This window comes from Rhineura floridana, chromosome 1, assembly GCF_030035675.1.
Source record: "Rhineura floridana isolate rRhiFlo1 chromosome 1, rRhiFlo1.hap2, whole genome shotgun sequence".
Classification (NCBI taxonomy): domain Eukaryota; kingdom Metazoa; phylum Chordata; class Lepidosauria; order Squamata; family Rhineuridae; genus Rhineura; species Rhineura floridana.
In genome coordinates this window covers 321,339,712-321,350,996 of record NC_084480.1, presented here as the reverse complement: position 1 = coordinate 321,350,996, position 11,285 = coordinate 321,339,712, and the positions used below count along the sequence as shown (strand labels likewise).

The window sequence follows — 11,285 nt, the reverse complement described above, 5'->3', positions numbered from 1 at the left end:
AGATGGCAGGAGCTTAGAGGCTGGCACTGCCCTTTCCAGCATGTCCAGCCACCTGGTAAAAATAATGTGAAAAGGTAGGAGAAAGGGGCACTGCCAGGTAAGGCCGGAGAGTGGGTGGCGGAGAGTGGACTGACGAGGGAGAGGATATAGGGTTGCCAGGTTCTTGGCCTGAGAACGATTCTGTATCTTTAAGAGAAAAGAGAATTCAGCCAAGTGCAGGTTTTCTTGCAACATTGTAATGGGAAAAACCACAAGGCGGAATTCTCCCTTCCCCCTGCACAACTTTTAAAGATACAGAAGAGCTCTTGGAGGCCTGGTCTAGCAACCACTAGCATTTCACATTTTCTTCTCTTTAGAAGTTTTAAAGATTGTGAATAGATAACGTATGATGATGCACAATGTCCCGAGATTGCAAGATATTCCTTTTGAACTCCACTAGGTTAGATAAAGTCAGTGATTTATTAACGGCCATGATTGAATACCTGCCAATTCACTGGACAGACAAATGGTTTCATGGCTATTAATGAATTTATCATCATTAATCCTACAAACTAAACCTTATAATACTTTTATATCAATATTCTGTGTACTTAAATATGTTGTTACCTATTGACAGCATTGGGGGGCCTGTAAGAGGAGGGCCCCCAAGACTGTGTTTTGAAACAGACCTCTCAGGTTACCTCTCTGCAGTCTTGATTGCCCTAGCAACAGGCAACATTTGCCGTTAAGGGCTGACTGCTGGGTGCCCCCAGCAGCGAGCCACTGACGACTCTTTAAGAGAGGAGGGGAGTGGTGGTCCCTGGCCTTCTTTGACTGAGGAAGTGGCACAGCCACTCTCAGAACTTTGGGACACACATGATGGTGACAAGTCCTGGCCATTTTTTAAAGCAGCCTTCCCAGCTTGGGCTAGGGCAAAGAGGATTTGTAGTCCAAACATCCAGAGGGCACCTGGTTGGGGAAGGCGCTTTCTTTTGAAGGGCAACTTTGGCTGTAAGAACTGATTGACAGTCTTGAGGTTTCATGCACTGCAGTTTTCTGCATGTTCTGTATGCGGGTCCCTCCCCTCCCCCCAGTTTTATTTTATTAAAACACTGAGCAATTGTTCTTTGGCTATGTGAGAGCCATTTGCCATGAACATTTGCTTTAACCAGAGAATTAACTGAAATAATAATTTTATATTATAACATTTCATATCACTGCAACCATCCCACATTTCCCCTCCCCTCCGTTTCCTTCGTGTCAAGTTCTAGACTACAGTAGGGCCCCGCTTTACGGTGTTCCGCTTTACGGTGCTTCGTTCATGTGGCGGTTTTCAATTAGGGAAAGGCCCCGCTCTTACAGTGCTTGTTCCGCTAATATGGCGGGTTTTTTCCATCGCGCGCCATTTTGACATCATTTTGATGTCATTTTTGCGCGACGCAGCTCGTTATAGTCTATGGGGCCCCGCTTTATGGCGATTTCTGCTTTACGGCGGGGGCCTGGTCCCTAACCCACCATATTAGCGGGGCCCTACTGTATATGCTCATCTGTGTAGCACCAGGCAGGCAAACTGATGCTAGCCCTATACACATATGATGAAGAACAGAAGGGCCCCCTCCAGGCTGGTCCCTGATAGTGGGCATACTCTGCAATGTGTTCTTGAAACAATTCAGTGGTGGATGTATCCTGTTAGATTTTCTGTGAGGCTTCCCCAGCACTACCCCATGATTGCTGTCCAGAGGGGCTATACTGGTGCAACAAGAGTGGGTCAAAAATAGCCCAGAACATTTGTGGTCTTGAGACATTTATTCCTTTCAGATTTGCATGTTCCATCTCAAGTCTCTTCTCAGCTCAATTTCCTTTTAAGTTGTGTATACACCATACATTCAAAGCACATTATTTCCCCCCAAGAATCCTGGGAACTGCAGTTTACCCCGCAGAGAACTACAATTCCCAGCAGCCAACTCCTCCTCCAAATCTCTATCACCGAGTCCTTTCTTGCCTCTTTCTCTTCTCCCTCTCCAGTCTTTGCCTGTTTTCCCGTGTCCTTTTGGCTTAGCCAGTTTAACATCACCATCCTGACATTCTGTTTAACATAGTTGGGATCGGTTGAACACCCAGTAGCAAAGCTAGGAAGAAAACTCCCCAAAACAGGGCAATTTAGCAGCTTGGCTGACCAACCGCAAAGTGCCTGTGGCAACAGTGCCAGCTCACATTTCCTGCAGCCTGTTTCTCAGTGCAACTCAGAGTGCTGGTGCTTGCCTTTCCCTTTAAGACTCGATATACCAGGTCATCCAAAGAGTCGCAGCTGCCATATATTAACCATGCCGTATATACAACCCAGCTGGTGATAGGGAGAGACAAATCTGTCCATTTTGGTGTCCCTCAGTTTGTCATTTTTCTGATCTTAAGTTCAGTTCACCACATTCTGTATCCATTTCTGAATTCTTCTACAAACACACCTTTGAGAGCACTGACCAAATGTGGACCCAAAGTACTGCTGTAATGGCGACTTGAAGGGACTGGTCTTCCTCTGGACTCAAAACCTGGACACCTGCTTTTATTAAATATTTTCTTTCAAGCACCAAGAGCGAAGTCGTTCTCTCTCCCTTCCCCCCCCTATTTACAGGGACATGGAAACAGCCTCCCCTACTAAATCCCCCCTCTACCCTTCCTTTGAATGGGCGTGTGTGCTGTCTTAAACACCCCAAAACATTAAGGAACAATGAAACCACCCACTTCCCCATACCCCCGGATATTTCACAGTCACTTACAGGCGGAATCCGGCCACCACCTCTGAGTCCTGTTGCATAAACTCAGCTTTTTTCACTTCCTACGAAAATAAGCAGAAAAGGGAGTGTCCCTAACCACAAATGAGGCCAGGGTAAAAAGATTTTAATATATACAGAAAGGCAGTAAAAATATATATCAGAGTCACTTTAAGACCCTGGTAGGTCTCAGGCAAAGTGTAGAGGTTTCCCCTCGCTCACCTTATTAACTTTGGTGAAAATCCCATACAATTTGACAAAGGAAAATTATTCATACTAAGAAAAACTAAGGAAATAGAAAAGGAAGACAGACATTGATCATGGGGGGTGCATCAGGAGGTGTGGCCACAAGGAACTGGGAAACTGAGGCATTGATTCCTCCAGACTTAACTTCAGCATTTGAAAGACTACACTAACCAAGGAAGTCACAAGAGTGCATGAGACGTTTGCCCTTTCCATGACTTTATTTCCGTCTATGAAGCAAAGATGCACACGTACATTCACACACACAAACACACTGCTGGTGGCCCTAGCACTGGTCCTCCAGCTTGGAGCCGTAGACTTCCAGCTCACACAGTGTCAGGTACTCTGCCCGGCCAGGGATAATAACGCTCACATAGCGGCCTTTGTGTCCATGGCAACAGATGATGCTGAGTGAACCAGTGCTGCCGTTGGTGACGATCCCACAGCTGCAGGGAGAAAGTTCAGAACAGCAAATTAGGGGACATCTGGGGCACCCTTTGGACTGGGTCATCCTGCAAGCCAAATGTACTGGCTGTGATCTGCTGAGGAAGTTGCACCTGTATAACTCTGTATAGGTCAGCCTCTGTCAACCTTGTGGTGGTGCGGGGTGCTTGTCAATATCACTGGCATGCACAACCTCTCCAGTACCGACATCAGGCCTTGTCAACCTGCCCCCCCCAAACATTTGGGGCTACAACTCCTATCATTCTGGCTGGGGCTGGTGAGAGTTGAAGTCCAAAATGTTGGGGGGGGGCATCAGGTGGGCCACCAAACCTTGGCTTAACTGCTCTGCTGCACTGAGCTAAAAGCATAAGGAAAGAGCAAAGCTAGTGAAGGCAGAACAGAGGAAGCTGCCTTAAACCACGTCAGACGTTGGCTTGTCTAGCTCAGTACTGACTGCACTGATTGGCAGCAGCTTCCCAGGTTTTCATACTGGAATTCTTCCAGCCTTACTTGGAGATGGCACGCACTGAAACTGAGACCTTCTGCATGCAAGGCAGATGTTCTTCCACTGAGCCATGGCCCTGCCCCTGTGAGAGAGAAGAGTCAGCACGTTCCTGGTAAGCCACCGTTTGCCTTACTGTGATGTGTGAACCAGGCCAGTGGAGGCATTTCTTCCACATTCCTTGCACTGTTTTTTTTTAAATTATTTAAAAGCATTGATAAACCACTTAATACTTTTTTTAAAGAATCTGTAAGGGAAATTATTAAACAGAGCCAATCTTTTGCTATATTAAGCACCTGGCTTTGAATCTGTAAGGGTGACAAGGTGGGTCACTAATCTGGATGACATGCTCCTGAGCATGCACCCTGTGACTCCTGTGGGGGGAGGGGCTTTTGCATCAGGAAAGGGGGAGGCCCTACATCTTACACAGGGTTGCATTTGCCATAGTTGGCTATGGAGTCCCCTACGTGGACCTTGGCTCCCTTGATCCGCTCAGAGCAGCAATCCTGACGATTCTTCACCACCACAGCAGTGATGGCATAGCGAGTGCCCAAGTCCACGCTCCACCAGGGCTCTTTCTCCAGGGTGGTGTGGCTGCAGGAGCCGTGGCTCCAATCTCCATCACGATCCCCATCCACGGCACTCTCTGCCACGCTGTAGACTGTGCCCCACTGTGGATACGTTGAGGACTGGCTGGCCGGCTGGAATTTGGCCCAGTTCTTAGCTACAGTCAAAGGAAAGTATGGATGTACTCACTTATTTCACACCCATTCCCAGCTTTTCTGACACAGAATATGGACACCAACAAGGAAAACTATATAAACCCCACAGATAAGACGAACAGCAAACAAGTTCATGTTCTTCAAAGCTTTCACGCCCCAGCTAATAAAGATAACCAGGTGTGTGCGCACCTGTGATAATGATCAAGATCTTTACAATCGGTCTTAAGTTAGGCGAGAGTGTTTCAAAGACTTGGAGTAGCAGCAGAAAACATCAAGTCCAAGGCCATTTGAGGGAATAGCACCAAGCTGTGCTTCCAGTTAAATAGGAATGGCCAATGATCTGCGCTGGGTTCTAACATTTGCCTAGGAAGCGACATTTTGAGAGCTAAATGGCTGGCAAAGAGGGGCCCCGGCAGACCTTAAAGAGCAGAGCCTTCCATGTCGCCTAGTGCCAACGCTGTTATCTTTTTGGCGCCAGGTCAAGACTTTCCTCCTCTCCCAGGCATTTTAGCATGTGTTTTAATTGGCTTTTAAATATGTGTTTTTAAATTTGTATATTTGTTTTTAATGTTTTAATTGTTGTAAACCACCCAGAGAGCTTTGGCTATGGGGCGGTATACAAATGTAATAGATAGATAGATAGATAGATAGATAGATAGATAGATAGATAGATAGATAGATAGATAGATAGATAGATAGATAGATAGATAATGTTGGGGCCACAACAGAGAAGGTCCTCCACCTTCTCCTTGGAGCAATTTGCCCCTTCTCCCTAGGGGTGGGTGAACCTGTCCATTTTAGTTTTTCTCAGTTTTTTATTTTCCAAGCCTTAGGATCAGTTCAACACATTTCCACATCACTTTGCAAACTTTTTTTTATGTCTGCTTGAAAATCCAGCAGCAGTTAATACCATTTTTCTCTCAACATGAATACACATTTTCATATACAATTTTGCCTAATAGTGCAAACAAATTCCCTGTGTTATAATGTGCTTTTGCATGTTATGTTCCCTACTGTAATGGATTTTTATGTACCTTTCAGCATTTTTGTATGCATTCTGGGCTGGAGGACTGCACTGCAAAATTTTGAGAAATATGGATTTTGAAGGATGGCTGCGTTTTATTTATTTAAAATATTTCTATCCCGCCCTTCTACCCTACAATAGGGCACCCAGGGCGGCTACAATAAAAACGAATACATACACAATAAAATACACAACAAAAACATAAAACATTACAGTAGATTAAAATACATAAAATGCGATCATGCATACGCATACAAACATGCATGTATATATGTGCATGCACGTATAAAAAAGTGAGACTAAAAGAACTTAAGATTTAAAAATGGAGAATAAAAAGCTTAAAACAGTGTCAGGCTGACCCGTCAGTCCCAACCAAAGGCTCTCTGGAACAAATAGTGTTGACAAGTTTCCGGAAGGCCATCAGGGAGGGAGCAAAACGGGCTTCTTGGGGCAGGTAATTCCAAAGTCTGGGAGCCACAATTGAAAAGGCTCTCCCACGTGCCTGTCAATCTAACTTCTTTCATTCCAGGCACGCAGAGAAGACCGGAGGCAGATGATCTTAGATGCAGGCTAGGAACATATGGACATTAGCGGTCCCTTAAGTAAACTGGTCCAAGGCCATTTAGGGCTTTAAAGGTCAAAACCAGCACTTTTAATTGGGCTTGGAAACAAATTGGGAGCCGGTGGAGTCGATAAAGCACAGGGGTGATATGCTCCCTGCACAGTGCTCCAGTTAGCATTCTGGCTGCTGCATTTTGGACCAACTGTAGTTTCCGAATCGTTTTCAAAGGCAGCCCCACATAGAGTGCGTTACAGTAATCAAGCCTCGATGTCACCAATGCATGTGTCACTGTGGCCAAGTCAACTGCCTCCAGGTATGGACACAGCTGGTAGACCATTCTGAGATGGCTAAAAGCACCCCTGACTACCACAGCCACCTGATATTCCAGCAGCAGGGCAGGATCCAGAAGAACTCCCAGACTGCGTACCTGCTCTTTCAAGGGGAGTGCAACCCCATCCAGAACAGGTTGTTTTGGTTTACATATTGTTTCTAAAAGTGCAAATTAAGTAGGTTCGCCTACAATGACTCAGATTTCTTCCCAACCCTCCTCCCTCCCTCCTCCCTTGTGAAGTTCTGAGGAAAACAGTATGGGAGAAGACAGAGTTGGAAGGGAAGCTAGTTTGTGCCCCTTCCAGAAGTTGCCTCTCTGCTGACCTGTACAAAGAGGCAAGGAACATTTTCCTCAGTTGTAATTAGTTGATTGTGATTGCTTGGAGAAGAGAAACGGCTCAAGGGAAAGTGCATCTTCCCACAGGTAGTATATGGGTAGCCTGGCCTGCCCACTTCAAGTCTACATTGGGCTTGATTGTTGGGAATCCTGAAGGCCCCAAAGAGGTAGATAGAGAAAGCTGGTGGTGACCATAGAGCTGTTGGCCACCCATTGTTTATTATCCTATGCTTAAGGACATAAGAGGCTGCCTTATAGTGAGCTAAGCCATTGGCCCATCTGGGTCAGTAGAGTCTACACTGACTGCCCTTGGAGTCCAGAATCTCTCCCAGCCCTCCCTGGAGCTACCCAGGGACTGAACCTGGGGCCTTCTGCATGCAAAGCAGATGCTCTGCCGCTGAGCAATGGTCCTTCCCCTTACCTTATCCCTGCAGACTTTGATGCAATTTTCTCTATGGGTTGGGATCAGGAGAGGAAAAATTAGGACATGCCTAGGACAAGCCACAGAGTGGAAAGGTGGCCAGTGGCTGCAGCTTCCCTGTCTCTGCCTCTGATCACCTTCCTCAGGCTGCCTCTTGGGGACCCTCCAGAATTTTCCACAGCTGGGTGGCAAGCCGTGGCTGAGCTCCATGCCCACCTTTGCCCGGTTCTTACCCCCTGGAGGTGGTATGCAGCTCTCAGCCTCCCTCTGTCCTTCCAGGAGTTCAGTGGCTAGCAGAAAAATCCAAACCCAGGACATCCTGCAAGAGGGGAGGAGAGATGCCGGTGAGAAGAAGAAAATTCCAGAGTCATGAATGGGAATAGCACAAGTAGCAGCTGGTCAGGATTTAGGAGATTCCCTCCCCCCAATTATCATAGCTTTGGGAGGAGGACCCAGGCTTCTCGACTTCAGCTAGTTCTTTAATGCTGGGAAATCTCGTTTTGTCAAGGTCCAAACCACAAGCTGCTGTTGCATCTGACATTCTATATCACCTTAGTTTGAGTGTGTTGCCCTGGCACTCAGAGCTGAATGAGGGTCTTAGAAAGTGGCAGCTGGACTCTGCAATGTCTGCTGTCCACCCTGTCTCTTCCTGCCCCCTTTTGCCTCAGGGACTGAAGTGGGCTGAAAAAGATCCGTTGTAGGATCCTTTTTTTGTTCCATAATTCTATGATCCTCTGAAATGCTCCAAAAGAACCTGACTTAGCTGGAAGCAGCAGCATAAACACAGTCCCGACTCACCTTGATGATTGCAAACTTGGGGCTGTTGTCCTCAGCCACTTGGCAGCTACATCTGGAAAGGGCTTCATGGGCCTCTGCCTTTCAGCAACAAGAAGAATGAAGGGGCTGGTTTCCCAACAGGCAAAGGAGTGGAGAACTCTTTGATTCCTCCCAGCTCTTGGACCACCTTTTGGCAGCCTGTTGAGAAAGGCAGGTCCATTTACCTTTTCCCAGTGGGAGGTCCCTGCCTAGTAGTTCAAAACCGCTGAGCCAGTTGGAAAGATGTTCTGTGCAAAGTTCTGAGGTTAAAAATCCAACCAAGATCAAGTTGTCACTTTCCCTTATAGATTGTCTGTCTCCCTGCCTTTTTTCATTTCATTCATTAAATGTTTTTGTGGTTGCAACTCCACAACTCAGAACATACACATAGCACCCTTTTTATGTTGAAACTGGCAAGCTTCCAGGAAGACAGAATACAGTTGGGCCCTGCTCATACAGCGGGTTACGTTCCAGACCCCTGCTGTAAAGCGAAAACCGCTGTCGAGCGGATCCCATTGACTTACATTGACCAAAATGGTGCCCGGTGGCAAAAAAACACCGTAAAAGCGGAACAAGCGCTGTAAAGCGGGGCCTTTCTACAATTCACAACCGCTGTATTAGCAGAATGCTTTAAAGCAAAGCGCTGTAAAGCGGGGCCCTACTGTATTAACTTTATAAAACAAGAGTACCCTCTTGGAGCGTGCCCTTCCCAAATCCTCCCCCAACTGCTACCTCTCCTAGAGACTGGGAGGAGAAGGCAGTTTGGGGCATATTCCAGAAATGTTTGATATAAAAAGATCTCCAGTTGTCTGCTCAACAACACTGAAGCTAGAACTAATGAGGGGGACATAATTGACCAGATTGGTTACTGATGCTACATATGTGGCGGTTCCACCAGTTCTGCCCTAAATGAAATGGTCTGCAATGAAGGATGTCGGAGAGGTTGTGTGTGCAGCCATGGCAAGAGGTCAGGCAGAGTGTTTGCTCTGGGCTTGTGGAGATGCCCAGCCCTGCAGTGTAGAGTAGGCAGAAGCAGGGGTGGGCTTCTTCCTGGAGGTCAACTGCAGGAGTGTCTGTCTTCACCAAACCTCATACTGGATCATACTTCCAGAGGCAATGTGCATCTAAAGGCAACAGCTCTGGCTCAGCAGCAGAGCACATGCTTTGCATTCAGAAGGTCCCAGTTTGAATTGCTGGCATCCCCAGACAGGGCACCCAGCTGGTATAGCAGAGTGGGGAGGAGAGCCTGGCTGAGAGTTCAGAGTCTGTGAGTTGAAATCCCCACTCGTGTCTCCTGGGCATCAAGGGCCAGCTAAAGATCACCCCACAGTGAGTGGCTCAGGGGTTATGTGCCCTGCCCCCTGTGCAGCTGTGGGCAAGCGGCATAGTCCCAAGGATCCCAGTTGCACACAAGGAAGGGTCTGGCTTGTGCAGCTGTGCCAAGCTGAGCAGGCTGTGGCTAGCTGGGGAGGACTATCGTCAGAGGGAGGCAATGGTAAACACCCCCCCCATGAATACCGCTTACCATGAAAATGCTATTCATAGGGTTGCCATAAGTTGGGATTGTCTTGAAGGCAGGCCATTTCCATTTTCCAGACAGGGCTGTGAAAGATCATCCTCCCTCCTCCTGAATCCCATGCTGAGGGAGGCATCGCACAATGGAATGGAATAGAAGGCAGATGTGGGAGTCACAAAACAGAAACCTTTGAACCCAATTTGATGTTCCCAATGAAAATCCACCTCCAATTTACAGAATGCAAACGCTTTCTCTCTCCGCCATCCTTTTCCACTCCTTCAGTGTCATGCTGTCTCCCAGGATCCCCACCCAAGCAACGCTCATGCACATACCTTCTCTCCTGCTGTCACCCAAATTCATGGCTGTTCCATCATCTTTGGACACCATCCCTCCCCTCATGCCTGCTCAGTCTTCTGGTTCATGGTGGCTAGAGATTCCCTCCTTCCATCTGTCGTCACATGGCTGCTCTTTGGAGGGGCTTTTTCCTGCCCCCCTCCACACAGATGCTCAGTTTATTGGTTGAATTCTTTGTCTTCCCCTACTCCGCCTCCTGGCTCATGAACATTTCTCTTCCACATCTCTTGTGATGTGACTCTGCCTTTCTTATGCGCCCCCCACCCCAGCTGGGTGCTGTCATGGCATGACTGGTTGTTGTTGTTTTTAATCACCATCTTCTCCCTCTCCCTTCATGGCTTCTCTGTCCACCTTGTTGGAAGTGGGGCAAAAGCAACTCCTGTTTTGTTATTTTCTTTGTGTTTGTTAGGTCCAAACCCAACATGCAAGCCGTCACTGTCTACTCAGCTCACATACACCCGGGAAGGTGCGGAGTTGAGAGCAAAAATCTATTGCCAGAGGCCAGGAAATAATACACGATATTACCTTTGCAAAGGGGTCCCAAGACCTGTGAGCGAATTGCCTTTCAGAAGTGGGAACCCCGTTTATTGACACACACAAGATTTATATAGTTTCCCCAACGGTTACAAAATGGGGAGCAGACGTCATAAAGAATAGAAAAACATTGCTAGACATAGTAACATCTTAGATATGGAAAAAGGGGTGCTTAGGATAACAAAGCCAGGAACATCTTGCCTTCTTTCAGACATAGGCTTGCATAGTTTATACGACCTTGAGATAAGCACTCAGAGTCAGAGGAACAAAGGATAGATAGGAGCAGGGGAGGTTCGGTTACAAGTGGGATCTTTAAACTAAGAATACACTCAGGTTACATTTTCTACATTTGTAAGAGTATGCGTGTCAAGGTCTACAACCATGTAAATGAAGCACAGGCATTCTTTTGTGATACAGTTGGTAACATCATACAAGACATTGAGTATAGATATGCACAAGGAAATGGGAGGGGAGAACATTTCCTGTTCAATCAGGCTTTTATTCACTTAGCGCTGGAATGTTTAGGGTCAGGTCATCGGGAAATAAACCGATATCTACTTTATATCAAGTCAGTAATATTTCCATAGCCAACATGTTCTAGAAAGGAGATGGAGTCAGGGTCCTCCAGATGGCTAGGCTTGACTACCTTGACCTGCAGTGTTTCACCTCCAACTTAGCTAGTTAGAACTAGGTATGCCTTTCCTATCTACTATGCATTTCTATAAATAAAGTA

The 11,285-nt window shown here is 46.9% G+C and overlaps 1 protein-coding gene across 1 annotated transcript; it reads right to left on the bottom strand.

The window, feature by feature from the left end:
• Positions 1–3,276: 3,276 nt before the first annotated feature.
• LOC133377694 (fucolectin-1-like) lies at positions 3,277–8,198 on the bottom strand. The gene is made up of 4 exons (XM_061612214.1): positions 8,131–8,198; positions 7,566–7,651; positions 4,363–4,660; positions 3,277–3,436 (listed from the first exon to the last, which is right to left on the bottom strand). The coding sequence occupies exons 1-4, from the start codon at positions 8,196–8,198 to the stop codon at positions 3,277–3,279; spliced, it is 612 nt and encodes a 203-aa protein (XP_061468198.1).
• Positions 8,199–11,285: the final 3,087 nt, after the last annotated feature.

Bases quoted from the DNA above. Each gene is read 5' to 3' on its own strand.
- LOC133377694 (XM_061612214.1), bottom strand. From the start codon at position 8,198: ATGAAGCCCTTTCCAGATGTAGCTGCCAAGTGGCTGAGGACAACAGCC. The intron at 4,661-7,565 runs GTAAGAACCGGG...CTTTGACTGTAG, and splicing joins CTGCATACCACCTCCAGGGG to CTAAGAACTGGGCCAAATTC. The intron at 3,437-4,362 runs GTAAGATGTAGG...TTCTCCCTGCAG, and splicing joins TATGGCAAATGCAACCCTGT to CTGTGGGATCGTCACCAACG.